Here is a 24,662-nt window from a genome sequence, read left to right as displayed (position 1 = left end):
CAAAGGGAAGAACAGAGGAGGCTCTCCACTAATGGCTGATAGGTTTAGGAAATGTATATGATATGTGAGATTCGCTGGTTTGGAAGAATCAGAATATCTTTTGTATTTGAGGTACATATTGAAAGTAAAGAACAATTGTATTTGATTTGAATTTTAATTTTTTCAATGTTTATTGGTTTATTGAATCATGACGTCATTACAAAGGAACCTCAGGGTTGTAACACTTGGTTCATTATAAAGTTATTTTTATTTAGTTTGAACATGACAATTTATAAATATTTTTAAAGTAAATGACACTCAATTGTTTTATTGAATCAGTTGATTAAAATTATCTAAAAAATATTAAAATCAACAAATCGAAATCTTACTCTTTAATTTATGAAAAATATGATATGCGAAATGTCCTTAAATTTGCATTCTTCCGAGGTTATATGATTTTTTTTCCATCGCCCTCTGGGGTCAAAATTATATTCTTATTGCTTTCTGTCCTGACCATCCCGCCTGTGTATTTCGTTGACAAAACACAAAGGGGTAAATTTTATTTCATTCGTAACTGAACATCCGGAATATGTAGCTCCTTCTCCCTCTTCCTCCTCTTTAACTAATCGCTTCAATTTATGTACTTATCAGATCCCAGCAGAAATAAATTGTTAAGCGCCTTAGAATAATTTTAATTAAACAGGGCGCTCTACAATTTTTAAAAAATATTTTTACTTGCTTTTCTTAGTGGGTTTCCAAATTTGGACTCCTTGTGTTCCACATCCTGTGCAGTCTCAAACACTTTCATGAATATTAATTTATTTATATGATCAATTGATTTTTAGATATTTTATAATATATGGAGTGAATGAAGATGACAAACAGAATTAAATTTCAAAGTCCATAAAGCAATACAAAATAGGAGCAGAGCAAACACGGTTCTCCAAAACTTCGGAGGTGGAATCAGATGCCATGGAGGAGTGAGCATTTCCTGTTGACCGGCCACGACCTCCCTGTGCTCCTTGTTATAATAGGGAAATAACGAAAAATCCGTCGTCAATTCATAAATAATGGACTAACAATGAATTTGAAAAACGTCTCTTAGTATTTGACTCCATGATAAATTGTACTGTATTTGCGGCCAAGGCCATTGCATCGACCATAGAACTTACAAAATGACTTTAAATGAGACTGCTGATATTCTTGCTTCATCAACTTGTTTGTCAATAATTTACATCATTTTAAAAATCAACTGAGAGATATAAACTCTGTGTGAAGGTGATGAAGTTATATTGCTGCATGAGTAAGAGAAGTTGACGATAGAAAAATTAAAGTCATCACGTTTATCATAGAGCTTGGTTGTAATCTTACCATTAACGTCTTTTTTCAAGTAAAATAAGATGTGTCACACTCAATGGTCACGATCAGTCAGTATAGTAAAGTTAAGCAATACAAATCGGTAGCAGAGAAAACACAACCCTAAAAACAACAGAGGTGGGATCAGGAGTTATGTAGGAGTAAGCAATTCATACCGAACGATTACACTCACGGTGTGCTCCTTATCATGTCACTGGGAGAACCAAAAACTCACCGTAGAAAACTCAGTGCATAATGACTTAACAATAAGTATGAAATAGGTCAGTGAGCATTAGGCTTATGATAGATTATTTTTGCTGAAGCGGTTCAACCATAGAACTTTGGAAAATATTAATTTACACGAAAATGTAGATATTTTTATTTCATCAATTTTTCTGCCAAAATCTCTCCTCCTTTAAATGTTAAGAACATGCTCATGCATATCGAATAAACTAAGAAACGCAAACCCCAAATGCAGGTGAAGAAATATCTATTGCTATATAAATTAGGAAAGTTAACGATGGTAGTGTTATGGTCACAAAGCACAAACTTTTAGATTCGTCAATGCTCTCAAATTCACCTTCATTTTCAAGGTAAAGTTACTGAATCACTTTTACACATCACACTTCGATGAAATAATCAGCAATTTTGTGACGTAACCAGGCTATGTGACATCAACTACTCTCAAGAGTTTTCGTTCAACGAACGATAACATTTGCGAGAAAATGCATTAGGTTTCCTAGTAGGTTTCCAAAGAGGTAGAATATCATGAAAAGCATATGTTGACGACAGGGAAATATGAAGTTTATGGTCCGGTCACGTGATAATCTAGAACTAAGCAGATAATACGTTGTATAGAATAGGTATTATGAGGTAAAATAATACATGTAGATGTCCACTGTGTTTATTGTATTGTTTGATTAACATATTGATATTTATAAAATTTGCTTTACTAATATGAAAAAGCATATTTATTAAGTAGAATTGAACATAAATATGTTTGTTTAAGAAATGTTTGCCAAAGTAGTGATTGGGCAGCCAAAGGTTTAATGGATCAAACTAAGTGCATGGAGTCAAAAAAAATATCGATACATCAATAAACGCATTTGGCAAATGAAAAAAGTCGGCAAAACTGTGCGAAACCTGTGGTAAAAGTTTGTTTTATTTTTTTGGTTTGGATAAGACGTCGAATTACACAAACAGTTTCTGTAACGCATTCTTTTTAAATTAAAGAATTGTTTGTAAAGATTGAAGTAATCGAATATTCCATGCATTCAATTTATTTGATCTCCTTAGAGATGATAGAATAGTCTTAACTTCCGCATCAATTTTGTATTCCATATCTTGCCTTCTAGATCTCTCCATTTTTTTTCTTTTGCCGATTTCCCTTTTTCCTGTTTTTATTTTTTTCTCACTTACAGACGGATACCGGACTTCAAAGATAACATGGTAGACTTCACTATTTTTATACTTTTCTTCCGTGTTTTTACCTTTATCTGAATTAACTTTGTTTTGTCAGTTTTAATTTATATAATTATTTTTCATGACCTTGAATATTTGTTTTATTTCAGCTTTTTCATTTATATCAAATAAGTATACAAAGTGTATTCACATTATATATCTTCACTCAAGTACCTATAATAAATGCCGTATATAGGTATCAAAACTACATAAACACACACACATACATGCACATAAACATGTACATATTTAAACACTTGTGAAAGTTGTTTTAATATAGAATAGAGAAAAAAATATGAGAAAAAAAGAGACAGAGAAAGAAACAGTTAAGAAAAGAAAAACAAAAACATGAAAATATATGGGAAGTTTTTTCTTTACATTAGGGGGTAATAATCAACATTCTTTTCTTGAAAAAATTATATACATGTAGGCATGTACAAATGAATTATAACATATCAGTTCTGCCAGCTATTCTCAAACTCGGTATATTTACATTGTTTCAAAAGTAGAAAGTTCTCTATCAAGATTCTTTCCGCAATAATTCTTTTTAGAGTCATTGTACTTGGAACAGAAGAATTTTAAAATTTAGTCGAAAAAATAAAATTTTTGGTTATCAGTGTAGTCAGACTATGCACTTAATGGGCATCCTTATTCTTATGTTTGCCATATAATATTGTTGGTCTGTCAAAAACCAGAGATATATTAAACTTACACAAAACTATAGTAACTACTACCGGTATTCTTCAATATCACTCCAAAACTCTTTTACTAAATTGCATGCAACAAAAAAATGTTCGATTGACTCAATCTTACAGAAACTTCAAGCTGAACACTCCTTTTTCTAAATTTTAAAAAGATATAAATTTGTTGGTACTGTTCTTTGTAAGATTTGAAATTGTAGCCACTGAAGTTTAGATTCTAGTGTATAATTTAAAATGAAAGTTCAAAAAGTTTACTCCAATCAGGCATGGTTAATTTATACAATTAAAATGCAGTAAACCAGGGTTTACCAGGAAGTATGGGCAGGAATTCCTTCATCTACATCTGTATATGACGAACCCTCTAAAGAATTACTTATATAAAGGTCTTGAACGGCCTTCAGATTTTATTAATAAGTTCAGATCATTATGAATAAGCTGAAAACCACCTGCGTCTAAAAAATGATGTTCTGGTTCTATGCTGGAGCCATTGTCCTCTTGCAATTATTATGCCAAGCTAAAGGTGAGGTTGCCATTTGCTTTTGTTATCTGTAAATAAAAGATATTTTTAGTTCCATTCTAGGTAAAATTAACGATCAACTTCCAGGTAAGGATATATTGTCTCTGTGTGTTGTTGGTTTTAAGAATTAGAGGACAAGAAGGTGATTTTGAAGGCAGGAGTGTCGGTGGTTGGAGCTGACAAATTTTTCGGTTTATACTATTTACTTAGTATATTCATACCGGTCAAGAAAAAGTTAATTTTCCAAACACCAAATTCTTATTCAGTAAAGGGTGAACGAAATCAAGGTCAGATTAGGAATATGGAGGATAAGGCGGACGAAATGCCTCTAGTGCGACAGACATGAAGTGAAAAATTAAATCTCAATTATATCCAAATTTTACTTGATATTTCATCTAACATTAAAATATACTTTATTTAAATCTCTACAATTTACAACAATCTCACAAACACTAAAATTATTCGCCTTGTAAAAACTAACACACACTGAAAAGGACAAAAAGGTTTTTTCATACTTAAACATTTTTTTCAATATGAGTGGATCTTTTCTCCATTTTCTTGAAAAATAATTCTAAAAGTATGAAATAAAATATAATTTTTTTGTTTCACAAAGATATGGAGGAAGAACCCACTTTACCTTAAAAATTCACTTTTATGACAAAACATTTGTATGTTTCTAAAAATACTTGAAGTCCATTAAGTCAAGGGTCACATCACAAACATTATTTAAATGCCTTAATTCTCCTAGAGCTGTGTAGGATAGTGGTTAGCATGTTAGTAACACAGCAATATGATTCGAATCCCACAAATATTTCGGGGAAGTTTTGTTTCTCACAATTTCATAAAATTCAATAATTCGAACTTAATTTAAATACTTAGTTTGCAAAATTGTATTTTAAGATTTTAGCCATATAGATCAGAGACTTAATTAAATTTATTTGTGATTTTTTTAATAAATATATTTATTCCTTTTTTGTACAATCGATCTATTTCACGTTTTTGTTTCAGTAGAACACAGTATTTAGAGTTAATTTGCTTTCATTTGCATATGTAAAAGCTGAATTATTATCTAGGTGTATTTTTTTTTGAAAACCTTAACCTTTATAATGTTTTTGGCATACTTTCCACTCTATTTGAAAAAAAAAATGAAAAATCACAGATTTTAAAAACAATTAAAAAAAAAATAAATTACTATGAAATTTAGTTTATTCAATAAGCAAGGACATGTTCTAACGGTCAGTATTTTTCAAGCTCTATGCATGGTCAATTGATTGATTGTTTGATTGTTTATTGTTTAACGTCCCTCTCGAGAATTTTTCACTCATATGGAGACGTCACTGTATGTCGATGAAGGGCTACAAATCTAGACTTATACTCGGCACTCAGGGTCATTGAGCAGTGAGGGTTCTTTATCGTACCAACGATTACCGTGACACGGGGCCTACGTTTTTTAAGGTCATATCCGAAAGACCCGCAACTTTCACTTCTAGGGCCGAGCGCTTAGCGAAGGAACAGTCACTACCTATGTTTACGTCTTAAGTATGACACGGCGCCGCGAACAAGAACCGAATCCGGGCCTCCCGATCACGAAGCTAACAATCTACCACTAGGCTACCGTGACAGGTGCATAGTCGATACAATGGCCTTGCCAGCAAATGTATTATATCATTAATAAACTGTTCATTCTCCATGCTTCTAGAAAGTCCAATGCTAACTGTTTATCATACTGATTATTAAGCCAAAGAATACAAACTGAATTGTTAACGATTTTTTTTCCTTTTTTTTCCAATTCATAACAAAGCAGGTCTGGTCGGTCGACAGGTTTATACCTGCTCATCCATGGCACCCGATCCCACTTTTGATATGTTAGAGGCCCGCGTTTAATGGAATTGAAAACTGTTTGTTATCTCCATATAATTCATACAATGGGTTTTTAAGGAAAAGATCCTGTTTAATTATAAATATTACATTTACGCCTAGAGAAAAAAAAATACTGGTTAAACGAAATCAATTTCTTTTACTTACTAGTATATTTTATGAAAAGTAAACATAATTTTCAAAGTAAAAAAAAAACCAGTTTCCTTTACTGTGGAAAAGTGAAAGCAGTCTCATTAAAATCAAACCTTCACTAGATCAGTTTTATTTTGATTGTCGCACATCATGCAACAATCAAAAGTGAAGGTTTGATTTTATTCAGACAGGGTAGACGCGGAGTAAGTATCAATCAAGAACAATTTTCCTGAAAAAATCGATGACAGAATTTAAAAATGCTTTTGTCTCATGATAACATCAATGGGTGAAAGTTGGTTTAAAACACGAACCACAATCAATTGTTTCATGATACTCAAGTGACCTTAAAAGCCCAAGGCCTCCTGTTTTTTATGCCCCGTAAACGAAGTTTCGGGGGTATATAGTTTGTGTCGTGTCCGTCTGTCTGTCTGTCTCTCTGTTTGTCTGTTTGTCCGCAAAAACTTTAACCTTGCCCATAACTTTTGATTTAGTGGAGCTATGACTTTCATATTTCACATGTGTATACCTTGTGAAAAGACCTTTCTCTGGGTACCACCAAATTTGACCTTTTTACCTTGACTTTGAAGTTTGACCCACTTTTACATAAAAATTTTAAACTTTTACTTTGGCCATATCTTTTGAACAGTAGACATCAGGACATTTATACTTCACATGTGTAATCTTTTTTAAAAGACCTTTCAATGGATACCAACAATCTTGACCCTTTGACTTTGACCTTGTAAATTTCCGTACTTGTGAAAAAACTTTAACTTTGGCCATAACTTTTGAACGGTAAGGAATAGGGCTTTCATACTTCATATATGTAATCCTTGTAAAAAATCCCTTCATTGGATACCAAGAACTTTGACCCTTTGATCTTGACCTTCAAGATTGACCTTCTTCAAATAAGCAAAACTTGACCATAACTTTTAAAGGGTTATGGCTAGTGCTTTTATACTTTACATATTTAATTCTTGTGACAAGACCTTTCATTTCATAACAAGAACTTTGACCCTTTGACCTTGACCTTGGAGTTTGATCTACTTTTTAAAAAATTGAACCTTGGCCATAACTTATGAACTTTTAGGGCTAGCGCTTTCATGCTCTACATAAGTATTCTATGTGGCAAGACCTTTCATTTGATACCAAATTACATTGATCTTTTGACCTTGGCCTTGGAATTTTTGTACTTTATATTGAAAAAAAAACTTTAATATTGGCTTACTTTCAAATTTCACAATTGTTTTCCAGTGAGAATGCCCTACTTTTGGTACCAATTAATTAATTTTGCATTTAAGGAAAGTTTAATCTTTGATATGTTGCCATACGGGGGCATCGGTGTTTCACAAACACATCTTGTTTTCTTCAAAATTTGCCCTTAAATCAACAAGAGAGGAGTCTTTTATCCCCCTTTCTCTTTCCAAGAAACAATAAGAATTGTTCATTTTCAAAACCAAAGTTAACTATAGTTAATACTTTGATTAACTATACTTTAGCACTTTGTTTTAAAGATTTGGAGCCTTCATATTTCTAAAACTACATACCAATGATTTTTTTGCAAGATTATGTACATACACAAAAAAATTTCTTTAATATCAGAAAATCTCTTGATGGAATTTTCAAAGAATATTTTTAATCTGGAAATCATAGTACCAGAGGTAAATAATCATTGATAATTATACTATGGTGAAAACTTTAAACTTTAATTAACTATATTATTTATAGTTCTTTTTGTTTGGAAAATTAATAAAAATAGATAATTTAATTTTGTTTATATCCTCGCCTCTCATTGGTTGATTTCCAAAAAGGAACGCAAAACATTTTGTATAATCTGGTTTGGTATGGGGACACACCCCCTTGACGACCAGCTTAGTCATCTTATCCATGCAATCCCCTCATTTCCAGTCCTCGGAATCCATGGAAAATTCCAGATTTAATAAATGTACCTTTAACTTCAAACAGTTACTCGATCTTACCTCATGTAAACAAACATCATGGCTGCTAGATCTATGTATCAGTTATTACCTCCCCTCGCTTCCTATCACTTCCGTTACTAAGGTTGTATTATTGCGCGGTATATTTGAACTCATAAAAAGCAGCACAATTTTACATCAAAAGTTGTTTTATTTATCTTAAAATTAAATTATAAGGAATGACTTTAATTCTCGGCCAAATTATCGAGTATAATCTGGTTTGGGTCTGTTAACGCTTTTTTATAATCCGCTTCGCGGATTATAATGCGTAAACAGACCCAAACCAGATTATACTCGATAATTTGGCCAAGAATTAGAGTCATTCCTTAAATAACGATATGAAGTGATTATGCTAAATTAAAAGTTCATTAAAAAAATAATAAATGAGCGAATCTAACACGAACCTCTTAAAACAGAAGTAGGATCACGTGGCATGGAACAAGGAAATATAAATTGAAGCAATGAATAAACAATAAGATAAATACTGAAACATAACAATTTTTTTTATATTAGTAAAATAATTTCGTACGATATACAAGTATATAAATTATATTTGATTTTCATTTTCTACATGCTATATGTATATTGTACAATAAAGCTGCTATGTGTTATTGCTACATTTGTATGTCCAAATGATGTGTTAGTGTGTATTACACTTTGATTTTTAGTAATTGATGGATATCAAGAAGAACTAGCATTTGCATTTTTTTCTTACCTTGATATTGAATACTTTTTGTTATCTCCATATCTTTCCTACGCTAGGGCCATTGGTGCGGTTGGCTTTGAATCAAACTGTTGATACACAAACCAGAGGAACTCTTCAAATTTATCACAATGGTGAATGGGGTTATATTTGTGACAGCGGATTTGATGAGAATGCTGCCAAAGTTGTCTGTCGAGAATTAGGGCTGCCAACGTAGGAATTTTTAAATATCACATGAATATTTTGTTTTTATATTCATATATAATAAGCACTAGGTCTTTATAGAAAAGCATTTGAAATGGCATATATACCTGTTTACCTTACAACAGCTTTGAGGTTAAATTACATTTTTTTTGGTTTTCAAATAAAAGTGATTTCACAGTACCTGTTTACCTTACAACAGCTTTGAGACATTTTTACAAATTTTTAAATGAAGGTATACCTTTTCCTTACATTTCAAATTTGAATATGTTGAAATTTTCTTTGTAAAGATATATATATATAGTTCTATATTCTCAAAACTTCGAATTTACTATCAGTATAATGTGAAAATTAATAATTAGATCTCTCTGCAGCTGATAGTGTTTCAGTTAACTAGGTCCTCAATAGATTGATTAATTGTATATTGTTTAACGTCCCTCTCGAGAATTTTTCTCTCATATGGAGACGTCACCGTATGCCGGTGAAGGGCTTCAAATTTTGACCTTTACTGGGCACTTAGGGCCATTGAGCAGTGAGAGATCTTAATCGTGCCAGCGCCTGCCGCTGACACGGGGCCTCGGTTTTTAAGGTCTCATCCGAAGGACCCGCAACTTTCACTTCAAAGTGCCGAGCGCATGGCGAAGGAACAGTTGCTATCCATTTTTTTATCGACTTAGGTCAGTCGCGGCCGAGATACGAACTCACGACCTCTCGATCACGGAGCGAGCGCTCTACCGACTGAGATACCATGAACGGTGGTCCTCAAGAGAAAATGATTTAAAAAAGAAAGTAATGGAATAAATGTTAAGAATTAAACACAAAAGAAAAGAATCAGGCTTAAAATCTCAACGTAAATATATAAAAAATTATATAAATCATATGTGTGTCTCTAAAGGGACTAATACACTTATAAAGCAAGATATGTTCAAGAACGAAAAAATAAAAACAAAAAATATTGCTTATCAGAACAAAAAGGACATTAATTAAAGAAACTATTAATGCATTAGAAATAAGTTTGTCAACCTTACATGTAGGATGGCTGGGGTGGGGACAGGTCCTCTCCTGTATGCCGTGGTTAGCCTGCGGGTATGAAAATACAAATGAATTACTATCTAAGTCATATGACCATCTGTTCAGAAGAGGATCCAAGAAATAACGAAATAAATAAACCCTTTTTGAAAAAAAGATTAAATCCAAATTAAATGTTCTATTACGATGGAAAGCACTGATATTATAGAATAGCTAGTTTTTCTTTCTTGTGATTCATACAAGGGTTAAATTTTTGGATAAAAAATATGTTTGTAAACTAGGAAATATGTTACACCAGGATTCAGTGGGAGTGAAAATGGCATAACACACTCGAGGAATATGCGATGTAGAGGTGATGAGACCAGTTTGTCTGATTGTTCTGTTAACGATAGGGGTTATTGTCCTAGCTTTGGATACAACAGGGTGGAACTCACCTGTGATAGTGGTAAGGGGTCTCACAAGAATTTGCATCAAAATTAATTTCCTTTTCTTGTTTTCTTTAAAAAAAATATGCTTATTTATATAGAGGAAAATAAACAAAGACGATTTTTAATTATTTTAATTAATCATTTTGATATTGGCAATTGTTAGCTGTGATATATTTAAAGCAGCAAGGTGTCGCCAAGCGTAAAGAGCGACCCCAAATTACAACAAGCAGCAGCAGCAACAAACAACATAAAAACATGATAATGGCTGTTCCTTACAAACGCTAAGTGGCCGAAACTTGGGAAACAACAGGTTTCGGTCACCCCATAAAATATGGAAGCCACATTCAACTGACTCACGACCAAGATCCCAAAGTTTATATATCCTATTTACAGTGTAAAACTAGCTAAAACACTTCAAAATTTACTCCTGACCCCTCGACATATTTTGAATGACTTCAAGATATTTAATAATAAACAGATAAAATACTTTTTGCCTAATTTTGTTTTCATTTAAACGTTTTATGAGGAATTAAGAAGCAGATCTTATATTTCATTATTCTTGGGTTATTTTATAGCAAATATATCTTATAAATGTAATGAATAAATAAGGTATACAGAGCATTAGATCTGGAGCAAAATATTGCTCGGTCTTAAAAAATGTCCGATTTTAGTAAATCCCTCTCATTTAAACAGCAGTATAAGTACAAATTTATTCAAACTGAAGGTAACATGTTTGTTAAATCTATCATCTTTTAGTTTGCCCTCATTTGAAATACGGTGATAACTGCAAAGAAGACTGTCCATGTAAGAAAAATAATACTGAATCCTGCGATATGGAGACTGGAGAATGTGTTTGTAAGCCGGGATATACCGGGTTCTCCTGCAACTGCCAAGCTGGTTCTCACTCCTGCAACACCACCGTTTCTGATTGCTACGAGGAATCGAGTGAAGTATTCTGTATTTGTAAGAAAGGTTTCACAAATTCAGAGTACAATTGTACCGGTAAGAATAATGTCTAAATATTAACAGAACAATAATCACAAATTAGTTTTTTGTCAGGTAAGAGACACTGAGGAGTTAAGAATTTTCTGTCGTAGTGCATTAGAAATTTTATTTTTTGGTGGTTGCAAAATTTTCCAGTATTTACCCATACCTGTATTTTATATATAATCAGAGGGGAACTGAAAATAAATTAATTTTTCAGGCATCAGGTGTATTATACCTTATGTTATAAATGAGCAAACACATTTATCTCACTGTCCATCTATATATTGATTATTTCATGACGTGTGATAACTTGTATATCTCTATATCCACAAAATTCATATTTCTTGCAGAGGGATAATATGAAAGAAGGACATATTCATGTTGTATTTGGACACTAAGCATGTTTGTTTTTGCTTCATTAGTTTTTTAAAAAATCTTTTTTTTTGGTTTTATGCTGTACTACAAACGGTTTTGTCTATACACTACACCTTAGTTTATTTTATTTTGCACAATTTTATATCTTTTTGTCTTAGACAATATAAGACTTAACTCCAACGGAATCGCGCAAGTCTTTGAAGGTGATCGATGGGATGGTATCTGTGATGACAATCTTAAGAGAAATGCTCGGGTTATTTGCCGTCATCTAAACGAAAGCACGTACGTAATTTAAAATCTCAAATTTGAACGCACAATTTGCTTCAATGACACTGTGTATTTTTTGTACTCAGTGTTACAAAATATTTATTCAATCTTTCGTTGCAAAAAATTTTATTAACTTAATGTTTTTTAATTTTTGATGGAAATACTTTGATTTATAGATAAGTATTTTTACGGTGATAATTTGCTCTGTAACTGTAAAACAGACACTACTTTTAAAGAAAAAGCACCTTCTTTTACAGGGAATTTATATATTCAACTTCAAAGCATCAAAACTTCAGATACGCCGAGAAGTTGGTCAATTGTACAGGGACAGAGGAAATGCTGTCTGAATGTCCTTTTTTAAAAACGGACTCTTCATGTTCTTACAGTCCAGTCGTCTACTGTGGTGGTCAGTCTTTTATTTGATATACTTAGAATCTTTCTTTTTTAATAAATAAATAAATTTTTCTACATATTGTACACTCGCGTTGTCACTTTGGGATAACATTTTCCAATGATTGCATGGTCTTGCCACCTAAGATTTGTCGGTTATACCGTTAAAGTTTTAATATATATTTAATTCTTACGCCGTATACGAATCCCACTGCACACAGGATAAAGCTCTGCCACTTATAATTAGTTAACTGAACAAATACTGAGAGTCTACTGAAAGGTGCTGAATGACAAAATTCTGCCCCTCAGTGACCTTTCCTAAACTTTCAGTGAATGATCAGTCGACTGAATGGTGCAGGTTCATCTTTTGTCGAGACCTTTCTTTCGCATAAGACTGTATCCACCAAGGTCCCGTGTCGCATGTCGTGTTTTGGCATCCTCACTGCTCAATGACCCTTAGTGCTGAATAAGGGTTTAAAATTTACAGCGCTTCAATACGAGTGGTGGTATCTCAATATGGCTGAAAAAATCTCGAATGTGGTGTAAAAAGCCAGACAAATAAGCTACACAATATCCATTGATTTTAATGTTACTAACTGCACTAGGATTAAAACAAAATATATTTTGAGGCCAGGTATCTGGTGCAAGCATCTGGCCGTGAAACGTTTTTCAATTATAGCATGCACGATTAAATTTTTTTTAACCCTTTAAGGATTTGTGTTTTACTTGGTTATTTATCTTTTTTTTTAAACATACTGTAAGTTTATCGAAAAATTACCGTCAAAACATAAAAACTCTGCGAAATACCTGTTTGACAAATAAAAACAAGATAATGCCGTTTTCTTCATTCAGATTTCTAAATTCAATTTTAAAGGGATGCTGGAGATGAAATATGAAAATAAGAACTTAAAAACATTACATGTGTAAAAGGATTTTTGCACGTTAAATGTTAAATTGTAGATTGCCCAGACTGGAAATATTCAGACGACTGCTCAAAGACATGTGATTGTGTCAAGGAAACAAGTACTGGGTGTGACTTCAGAGACGGGACCTGTTCTTGTCGTGACGGTTTTAAAGGGGAGGACTGTAGTTGTCACGTGTCTACAGCTCCTTGCTCGGGATCGTTCTCTAAATGTAAATTTGACAGGTGTATCTGCAAAGAAGGGTCCTTTAACCAGTCAGCGTCTTGTTCAGGTATAGTAAAAATTATGTTTGGGACGACATTTAGGGGAAAAACATCAAAGCAAGATAGTAAGATTTGAATAGAAACTAAATCTGAAATGTTAACTAAAATTGGTTGTTCGAATTTCAAATTTGAAAAAAAAAATTGAAATGTGAAAAAAGCGGAGAACATAAATAGGTCCTTTAACACACAAAACGTGGATTTTCAGTTGTAGTGTCAAAATATTATTTTTTATTCAAATTATTACATGTGTTTCTGAAATTGCTGAGCTATTTATTATTAAACTGAAACTTTCAATTTCTGTCATGACAGTTTTTTTTCAATTCCCCAAGAAAATATTTTAAAAAGAACATAAACCATCGGAGTAATTATCAAAAGTTGAACTCTATGATTGCCTAGTTAAACACACTGTCAATTTAATGTTATTTTCTAAAAGGGAATATTGAATTTCTACTAAAAATTTAATGATTTTAAAAATAATTGCACTCTTTCTGTTCAATCCTATGAAATTTTATGTAGGAAAATCATAACAATATTTTTGTCTGTTATCTAATTTTGTGCTGATAATATCTTTTGGAGATCTCAAATCAGATGCATGGCCAGTGACATCTATGCAGCAGATAATTTCTTTTATTATATGATTGAATAATTTCCATCACTCTGATTGGCTGAGATCCAACTATGTTAGAAAAATATTACGTTGTATTGACCTGCACGTCAAGGATTTATTTCCTCTACATTGATCTAAAAATAGATTGGGAAATTCCAAATTGATACAAATTGTTTTAGAAAGCTATTTAAACGACTATGATTTTTATTTTCATGTGAACAAAACATAAGCGAATACCGGTATATATTTTAGGTGAGGGTGGTAAGAGGGTATGACCCCCCTCCAACACTTTTACTGAACAACAATTTTTTTTTTTTACTTTTTTACTTTTTGGCAGTTAGTTTTCCCTGATATACTCCTTCTTTTCAAAATCTATCCTATGAAAAAGATTGACATTATATATTTTTTTCATTGCAACTAAAATTGATTTAAAAAAAAAACATTTCAAATTGATACGACTGGTAAGGTTTATTCACATTTTAATTCTGCTTCTCTCTTGTATTTGGCTAGGACTTAATAAAATAAGCTGTATCATTTTATCAGTGAATCATATAATAAAACAATTATTGCTGTTTTTTACATACAATAGCCATCTTCGCAATATTCACCTCGCCCTTCGGGCTCGGTGAATATTGATAATTAAATCATTTTACCTCAAAAACCAGCAATAATTGTATATTATCCCATGTTTACCCCTTTATCCCGTGGATATATCTCATGTGATATCGTTTTCACATCCCACATTTAAGTGCAGTTATGACGTCACAATGGTTTTTGCGTTAGCGTGATGAAGTAAAATATAGTGGAGTCCCATATAAAAACAGTGTAATACATCGGTTGTGAAATATTAAACATGAGATAAAATGAATCTTCCATGATTCATAGTTGGATATGATTTTTATCCAACTCGTTGTGTGTTTTATCCCCTCGCCAAGGCTCGGGGATAAAAATCACACAACTCGTTGGATAAAAATCATATCCAACTACAAACCATGGGAGATCCTATATGTATGAAATACATGTATAACGAACAGTTTTCAAGCTCAAATGTCCATCTAAAAATAAAACTCTGCTGTCCGGTCACGCGTTGTCAAGTATCTTATGTAGATTTTCTTCATGTATTTAAGTTGGAAACTTGTTTGTCAAATAATTAAACATCCAGATGCCTTTTTTTATTTTTGCATTAGATTTATCAGATGTCGTTGTCTTTTGCACTTTTGAAAAGGAATTTTGGAAGGATACCTGCAACTTTTCAACTTCAAATCCACGTTTGAGACGTGACAACGTAAGTGCTTTACAACTTGATTGTTTAAAAATATCAATTAACTCGTACATTTACTTACCTTGTCATTGGTCATTTGCAAAATTATTTTAATAAAATAATTCTGATTGTACACTAAGTACTCTGAAGTTGATATTAAAAGATGTTTAGTTCCTGATTGACAATATCTTTGTGGGTTTTTGGAGACCAGATCTTCCAACGATCTATTGGAATTCCTATGGGTAATTAGCAAACTATTTTAAAATTCATATAAAGCAGAACTTTTGTCCAAAATCCTTTACACGAGGAGAGGAAAACACTTCCTGTGGCCTTTAAATATATATCGTCGACATAATGTCAATTAACAACGGTTATTTCCATACTTATGTCGATACGATATATCCCGGCGAGCTTTAAATAACAAATACCACAGAGTGTGTTATTCATCTATCTGTTTCATATTTGGATATTTTACTTGGTAATCTTACTAGATTTATGATAATCGTGATTACCTTGACTTCCCTTACTTATACAACAATAAACCTTCATCGCCTGCATACGGGGTTTATATCTCTCAGTTGATTAAATACGCAAGAGCAATATCTAAAACGAGGTAGACTTTTGACAAACAAGTTGATGAAGCTAAAATATCAGCAACCGATTTTAAAGAAATCACGTCCTGCATTTTCTTTTGTTTATAATTTGGTTGTAGCTTTCAGTTTATCACGTACTTTTCCAATAACAAAAATTTATTTCCAAATCGTTTGTAAAAGTCTCTTACAAGCGGTGCCTGATAAATGTTCAGTGCACAAACTACATCAAACCGGAAGTAGAAGTATTTTTTTCTCAATATACGTCAAAAGTTGCGGGATGTGGATGAGACTCAAGCTTCCTTTGTAAGAAGATAAGTTAGATTTTAAGACCCTAGAGTACAATAAGTACAACTGACAGATTTATTGCTTTGTACAAAATAAAAAAATATCAAGAGAACATGTATCATTGCTCCATGTACTTATCCACTTAACACGGTAATAGCTTATTGTAAGACAATTGAATCTCCTCAATACTTCATTGGAATTATTTTCTTCAGTATGGTTTATTGTTTGGAGGGAGACCTAAAGCAGGAACAGATGATCTATATTATGTCTTTCAAGATACAAAAAGTTTTCTATCATCCGTCCTTTCAATGACAGGCCTATCAATCGGTCCATCCTCTACTGATATGGTTATAACGCTGACTGAAAAGCGTAAGTTTATTTATTTTTTTTTGTGGTTATTTTAGAGTGAAATTTTCCATATATTCAAACATATTTTCTCTCAGCTACACAGTCTTTTTATTCAGATACGGCGAAAGCTCTAGAGATGATTTTTTTTAAATAAAAAATTTTCAATTGTCTGTAGTTGCCGTTGTTTTGTTGTTGATTTTCAACAATTTCAATGTTTGTTATGGTCTGAAACAATTTAAACCAAACTTGAGTTTCCTAGGGTAAAAAGATTTCAAATCGTTCAAATAAAAGACCATACTATCTTACTAGATAATAAAGGAATGGTAAAAATTAAGCGAGGTCATTTTAAAGTCTTCTCAAAAACCTTTTGGAAAGAAAAGATGAAATTTGAATGAAATATTCCTGACAAAGTATAGGTTTAATGTTGTTCTAGTGACGGACCCAGGAGTAGGTTAAAACCATTATGGGTGATTAAAGTTTTCCATCGTTAAATAGGAGAAAATTTAATAATTTTCCTCTCAGGAACACAAAAGCCAATAGCCACATATTACAATATTAACAAAGCTTGTTAACTTGTTCTTTATTCTTTAAGCCAGAGGCCCATCAGTACAGGATATAAACATGATATAGAGTACAGAATAAATATTATATACAAACACACACAAAGGATATACATATCAATAGTAGTTACAGATTACACTTTCGTAGAGCAGTAGCTTTATATAAAAATTTTCCCAAATTTGACAACTCTTTTACATTTTGACTACTCATTAAACTTACAAGTTTAAATACACTTGGTTTGACGTAATAAAACTTCTTAATGTACATACTTCTAAGATTTTCATAAAATGGACATTTTAATATGAAATGAAATTCATCTTCTATATCATTAGAGGAGCATAGTGTTCAAATTCTTTGAGATCTAAGTGTATTATTATATCTACCAGTTTCATTTTTTAATTGGTGGTTTGATAATCTAATCTTGGTGAGCATTCTCTTATATTTATCATCAATAGGTTTTGTTAAATATCTTTGTAATACAAAATTATTTACAACGTACTGGTACAGTTGCCCTTTTGAAGACGAAGTTACAAATGAAAAAATATTTTGTCTATAAATATCAGCCATCCTTTGCTCAATTATTTTATGTGTACAATTATCAACAATGTTGGAGTCCCATAAATAGCTCAAACCTAATGTCCCTAACTCTTCTTTAATACACATAATCCAATTATCGTTACGTAAAACCATATCTTCATAACAGGCCCTAAGAATACAATTACCAGTCCCTCTTAACTTGAGCCAGTATTTAAAAATTTTTGATTTCATTTTTAGTGCTAATGGATATCTTCCCAATTCGCAATATACGAAATTATTGACTGTTTTCTGACCCACCCCTAAGACTCTTTTACAATAATTAAGATGAATTTTTTCAATATCAGTAGCTTTATGCCATCCCCATACCCCTGATGCGTATAAAAGTACACTACTTACGTAAGTATCAAAAACAGATAACTGTGTTTCAACATTGAATGCATGTGCTTTTAATGAATTAGAAATACCAAAGCATTCTCGTGTAGTGTAGAATCCGATTTTTTGAATGATTATTCTTGTACATGTTTCCGGGGGTAGGGGTCACAATGAACTAACAAAGCCTTAATTAGTCCTATTGATATAGAAGCATCATACGGTAGTGCAGTTCCAAGTGTTCACACTATGCCTCTCTTTTGTTAGGGAAGGCTTAAATGCAAAAGGCATTGTTCACTTTGAGATACTTACCCGATAATTATTTCCAGGCGTTCTTTTTTGAGCCTCTTTTGTAGACTACTCATTTATTCATCAAACGACTTATCAAAACATTTTAAGCATTTACGAAGATACAACAATTTCCGGGGTGCTCATAACATAAAGGCAGTGGGATAGATTAACACCCAAGCAATGTATATTTACAATTTTAAATTATTTCATATTATACTACATAAACATTAAAATATTTACATTTTTTTTAAAACAGGAAAGCAATTTTGTCTTTATTTTGACTACTTTCTCTATGGAAGAGGATCGATAACCATATCTAAAATAGACAACTCATACGCGGAAACTTTTCTAGCAAATTTAACTGGAACACAGCAAAATTGGACAACAAAAAACTTACAGTTAAATGAAGGAAAAGCTCTTCATCAGGTAGGATATTAAATATTTTAAGCTTATTGAAATTTATTTATAAGCATCTTCGTACAATGTAATCATTTCCTGTCGAACTACTCAGCTAGTTTTATGTATACTTGACACGGAATATATTTAGGTGAAGGGACTTCAAGTCTGATTTAATGAAGAACCATGGCCATTTCATAGAAAAGCTATCAAGAAAGGCAGTAATAATGAGAGATTATCTTCAATTTTGTTAAACTCCCTATTTGTAGGGTTGGGTTTGGCCACAATAGGGGAATGTATAAGTATATATACACATGTATATATTTTTATTACTTAAATTCGTTTCTGATATAGCAGGTATCTTTAAATATTTTTACAACTGTTGGCCTTGAGGTTGTGAAACGGAATATCTGGTATTAAATTTTACCTGAATTCTTTAACTCTTCTCAGGAAGGGAAGACCCTGTCAATGCTAAATTTATGCAAGAAAAAGTGTTATATATATTAGAGGGAAATTTAAATAATTAATGGATTTTTGATCCGCAATGAATATTTCAATTTATATTATAGATTCTTAAATATTAAATAGATTACATATATTAGGAGTATATAATTATATTTTTGTATTGATGACAAATTACCGGCCGCCAGGAGATGGTCGGTTATATGATATGAAAGTTCGAAGTCGCTGTGCGTTTCTGCGGAGTTAAAACAATTTAAATAAAAAATATTTAACAGTAATATAATAGTATATTAAAAAGACGGTCTTAAGGTTAAAGAAAAACGCACAATAAACATAAAATTAAAAATTCTTAAGAAGAATGAGGTAAATAATTCATCCAATACTGACTTAGAAATTTAGATATGTTTGAAGTGCGGAGAAAATTAAGACACGTGTTGGGCGTAGTCTAAATCAAAGACCGCGTTGTGTATATTACACAATTTTACTTTCTCTATTCAAACGGGATTTATTGTACGTATTTATTTTAAAATGACGTGTACATATGTACACATATAAACATTTTGAAAAATATGGTTAAATGTAAATTCATTAAAAGACTTAGCAGGCTACAAAATATTACAAGATTTGGCCCTTAGCAGACGAGGATAATGCACGTTTTACAATGTGCCAAGAATTTTCCCGCTACAAATGAAGTGGCGGATCTAGAGGGAGTTTAGTTTTTTCCTCTAAGAGAGAGCAAGGATACCAACATATTTGCTGCATTTTTATTAAATTAAACTACACTGCATATCTAGTTGTAGATTACATTTAATTTTAGTTTTAAACTTTTAATATAAATGCCATACAGGCCCACGGTTCAAAAGTTGTTGACGCAGAGTACCAGGGGTTAATACTGAACATGCATTATATAATTAAGAAAATCATGCAATGTAGAGCACAAGCTTTTAATATCACGAGGATATATATTAAAAGATAAATATAAGATATTTTAAAAACAGACCACCATAGTCTTTAGTTGCTTCATAAAAGGAACATTAATTGGTTTGCGACCGATTTTTGACGCTTACGTCAATACATGTTTCTTGTCTTAATTTTTAGAAAAACACAGGTACGTGTGGACAAGACACCCCCCCCCCCCCCCCCCCTTGATATTGAACCCCGTGGCTTATTTCTCTGTTATGTGTAGCCTTACAATACGAAAAAAATCGCTGGCGTAAAACCCCCAGAATAATCGCTCAACCAAAAAAACAAAACAAAAAAACACTATACAATTATGGACTGTTTAGAAGGGAGACATCACCAGTTATCAGGTCTGTGTAGGGTTGTCACCCGAGGGCGCTTGCGCCCGCGGGTGACAACCCTACTCAGACCTGATAACTGGTGATGTCTCCCTTCTAAACAGTCCATAATAGTTTTATTATCCTGAAGAATATACAGTTTTCAATTAGATAGATTAGAAAATAGTAATCAAACCTCTTAATTTCTTCTACTCTGCTCCGATTGCATACTTTCAAAATATGTCAACAGACAACTTTGACGTCATCGTTAGAATTTATTGTTTACCGATCCCGCATATTTAGCCATGAATGTACTTATAGATAGGAGTTATCTCGCTTAAACCACTGTAGTTCTATTCAAAGGGCGACAACACAGTTGTAACCCTGCATGATCGCTTACGCTATTTCATTGTCATCTGAAGGGAAATAACAGTTGTCTCCCTGCGCGTGAGGGAGACATCACGAGTTGTATCCCTGCACGTGACCTGCTCTTAACCAATCAGATTGACTGTATAATTCTGAAGGATAATAATATTTATTACCCCACTTTACAAGAAAGAAAGCTGTTTACGGAAAAAATGTGGGATTATTACGTGATGCAGAGTCAGTCCGATAGCATGGACTAAGACAGAAATCAGTGGCAGATTTAAGGGGGGGGGCGCACCCGGCGCGCGCCCCCTTAAAATTGTCCAAGTTAGCATAAAACATAGTTTGTCGAGAAAATGTTTTAAATGTCTACTCGGTAGACCTCATTTTTACCCTACAAAACCTCTAGAATCCAAGAGCTTCCGGGGCCTTCGCCCCATGGGCCCCCACCAGGGCTTTGCCCTGGACCCACTGGGGGCCTCAAGGCGGCCCCCAGACCCCCTGCCTGAATCTGGCGCCCCCCTAACTTCAATTCCTGGATCCGCCCCTGGAAATACATTGTATATGTAGAGACAGTGTGAATCGACATATAAAGTTAAAACAAAATAAATGCATTTAAGGATGTACAACACACCTACCCCAAAAAAATTCCTGTCGTTTAATTTTCGTTATTTTTGTATATTTAGTACATGACTATATCTACTGCATGTATGCATATTTTGAACAAAATCGTTCGAGTGGTTTTTGGACAGGAACTTCCGAAAGTTACCCCCCTTTAGTTGTTTACAAGGAGAGAAAAATTTTAATCAATGAACTACTTAAACTTTGATTTTCAATAAAACCAGGTTAGATATAAATGTCAAATTTCATTGGCTTATTCTTTTAACCATTTAACACAAATCATAATTATCTTTTTGATATACATATCATCAAAACATTTTTTAAAGACCTTAAACTGAAAAACTGTGAATTTTCTAAGCCTTGAAAATTGCGTATTTTTCAAATTCAAAATTTTTTTGTGAAAAAACCTGTCGTTTAATTTTGGTAAAAAACTTTCTTTAGGTAGCTGGTAGTAAAAATAATCTTCATAATTTTTTGTATAATTTTTGTACGACCAGTTTTGATTTAATAGCGGAAAATTACCCCCTCCCCCTTTCTCAATAAATCACGTTCCTGCGCGTCTTTCAGACGGGGGTCGATCACTTTGTTATATGAATCTACAAATACACATTAAAAAAATTAAATTGGAATATTGCTTTTGCTTAAAAAATATATTAACTTACAAATTTAAAAGTTCTCATATGTAAAGCGTATTTAAATGTAGATTTTTAGGCAATTTTTGAATACCCCTATTACCCCCACCCCTTCCTTTTTTGCGTCACAGACCATTAGGCCTAGCGTTTGACGAAACGTCGTTTACAGTGCAAATATACTGGTATTTCGTCAAGAATCCCGGAGGTATGCATTAGTTTTTAAATTCATGAATGCAGAATAAATATTGACTACTCTTTTTATATGTATCAGGAAAAAATTACTGAAAGATTTTAGTGTTTAGTCCATATACTGTACGTATGCGTTATGCATTCCATATCACATGAAACCTGGATACGAATTCAAGTTTTGTTGAACTTGAATATGTTGATTTTTAATTTTATTTCTTTAATTTTATTCATTAAAAAAATGGTGTATGTTCAACTCTCCTGTGATATAAATGGAATAATTGTAGCCTAGTTTCTTTCATGTTATTATTTCAAACGAGACAGTATGTGGCTGTGGGGATACATCGACATTTGCATTAGATGTACATACACCCCTCATGATAATATTGTACGCATTTCTTTCAATGTCGTCGCTTCTAAAGTTAAAATGAAAATTCCGTATTCGTCCACATTAACTTCAAAATATCAAACATTAAACTATTCATCTATTTCAATTTATATCAAATCCCACATTGATATTTTTTTTAAAATCTTACAGGCTACGTTTTGTTTTGTGTCGAGGAAATGCGAACCGACATTGTTGACAGAAAGTCAAAGTTACGATTTGCTGCAATAGGATATTCATAAATGCAGATAATTTCAGTACAAGTGAACAATTCTTTTCAATTTTATACTTACATTGTGTATATGAGGTCTATAGTATTCAATTCTCGGATTTATCACGTCTTTCTGTAAATGTATGTGATTCTGTGGAAAACCGTGAATAAAGGGAGGAAAATAAACATCTCCTACATTTTCAGAGTTGTTCCTCTTTGATCAGTAAGGGTCTGAGAACAACATCAATTTTACATTGAAAAAAGTTTTTTGTTTAAAATATTTATTGTTGTTTTATTTAATCAAAGAAGAAAAACAATATTTATATCGTGTATGCACAAATTGTAACGAAGACCATTAATCGGAATGTTATATAGCCAGTTGTACATAATGAGAATTTCGGCAATGTAAAATAAAATTTTCAGAATAAAAAAAATGCTGCGCTTTGATCAAAAATACAATTTATTGTATATGAAATGAAATGAAATAAACATTAAGGGATGGTATTTTATGTCTTGCTTTTTACGGAGTTTAATCGGGTTAATTAAAAAAAAATACTTATTGATTGAGTATGGTACGCACAATCACAGCCAAGCCCCATATCTCAATTTTCTTTCATGATTGATATACATCGGGATCGTTTTACTCGTCGTTTTGACGCTTTATTTTTGACGTTAAATTTGATGTCACGTAAAACGTTCAATTGAAATCGCAAGAGTTATCTCCCCCAGTGTGTTGTACGTCTTTAACACCAGTGGGGGTACAACGTAAACAGACTGGAGTGGCATATCCTTCTCTTATAATGTATAGTGGGTATTTGGGGGGGGGAGGTGTTGAGCGATTATTCTGGGGATTTTACAATTTTTTGTTATTGTATACATGATGAATAAGTTTAATAAATAAAACTTGTGAAAAAAATGTCCAATAAGCCCAAGGGTTGAATATCGAGGGAGGGGGGGGGGGGGGGGGGGGGGGGGGGGGGAAGGGGGGGGTGGCACCTTTCACAAGTACCTGTGGTTTTCCTAACACAGGAAATGCATAAAAATTAAGTTTAATAGACAATTCAAAAATATATATACTCCTGATATATGAAATCTATTTAATATTTAAGAATCTATAATATAAATAAAAATATTTTTTGCTGATCAAAATTCCATTAATTATTTAAATTTCCCTCTAATATATATAACACTTTTTCTTGCATTGTAATTTAATGAAATGACCCATTTGATATAATTATATTGAATTATTTCTTGATAGTAAAAACATAATAAAGGGAAATAATCAAATGTTGAACCCGCTTTTGATTGGTTCGTTTGGATCTTGAATCTCGAAACTCGAATTTTGAATCTCGAATTTCGAATTTTGAATCTCGAATTTCGAATCTCGTATTTGGAAACTCGAATCTCGAATGAGCCTTCTGGGCTTTCGTAGAAAACGGACATTTTTTTTTGAAATAACAGTGATATTTTTATTATATAGATAAAGATAGCAATGGAAGAGAGCACTGCTATTGACAGAATCATTGTTACAGGGTCCAGTTGTGGTGAGAAAATAATCTTTTGATTTGTAAAATCTTAATTCTGAAGAAGTTTAAACTTAGAAGGATTACAATTCGATAAAATTAGACAAAGTGTTGCAGGCAACTTTTATTTGACTTGATAGTTTGTTCAGACTGGACATTTGGTCAAGATTGTGACAAATGTGCCTGTG

The 24,662-nt window shown here is 32.5% G+C and overlaps 1 protein-coding gene across 1 annotated transcript in view; it reads left to right on the top strand.

The window, feature by feature from the left end:
* Positions 1-3,863: 3,863 nt before the first annotated feature.
* Positions 3,864-24,662, top strand: part of LOC134233210 (uncharacterized) — a 32,922-nt gene continuing 12,123 nt past the window's right edge. The window contains exons 1-12 of the mRNA XM_062715192.1: positions 3,864-4,017; positions 8,760-8,913; positions 10,212-10,375; positions 11,115-11,360; positions 11,879-12,002; positions 12,245-12,393; positions 13,338-13,571; positions 15,358-15,455; positions 16,522-16,678; positions 18,672-18,841; positions 24,432-24,495; positions 24,615-24,662. The exon at positions 24,615-24,662 is cut by the window's right edge and continues 111 nt beyond it. Coding sequence (XP_062571176.1) covers positions 3,957-4,017; positions 8,760-8,913; positions 10,212-10,375; positions 11,115-11,360; positions 11,879-12,002; positions 12,245-12,393; positions 13,338-13,571; positions 15,358-15,455; positions 16,522-16,678; positions 18,672-18,841; positions 24,432-24,495; positions 24,615-24,662 — 1,669 coding nt within the window. The 5' untranslated portion in view covers positions 3,864-3,956. The remainder of the gene's footprint in view (positions 4,018-8,759; positions 8,914-10,211; positions 10,376-11,114; positions 11,361-11,878; positions 12,003-12,244; positions 12,394-13,337; positions 13,572-15,357; positions 15,456-16,521; positions 16,679-18,671; positions 18,842-24,431; positions 24,496-24,614) is intronic.

This window comes from Saccostrea cucullata, unplaced genomic scaffold (genome assembly GCF_032062105.1).
Source record: "Saccostrea cucullata isolate Sc308-1 unplaced genomic scaffold, CSIRO_AGI_Scuc_v1 ctg14022, whole genome shotgun sequence".
Lineage (NCBI taxonomy): Eukaryota > Metazoa > Mollusca > Bivalvia > Ostreida > Ostreidae > Saccostrea > Saccostrea cuccullata.
Note: the sequence above shows the minus strand (reverse complement) of the source record. Positions and strands in the feature narration are given on the sequence as shown.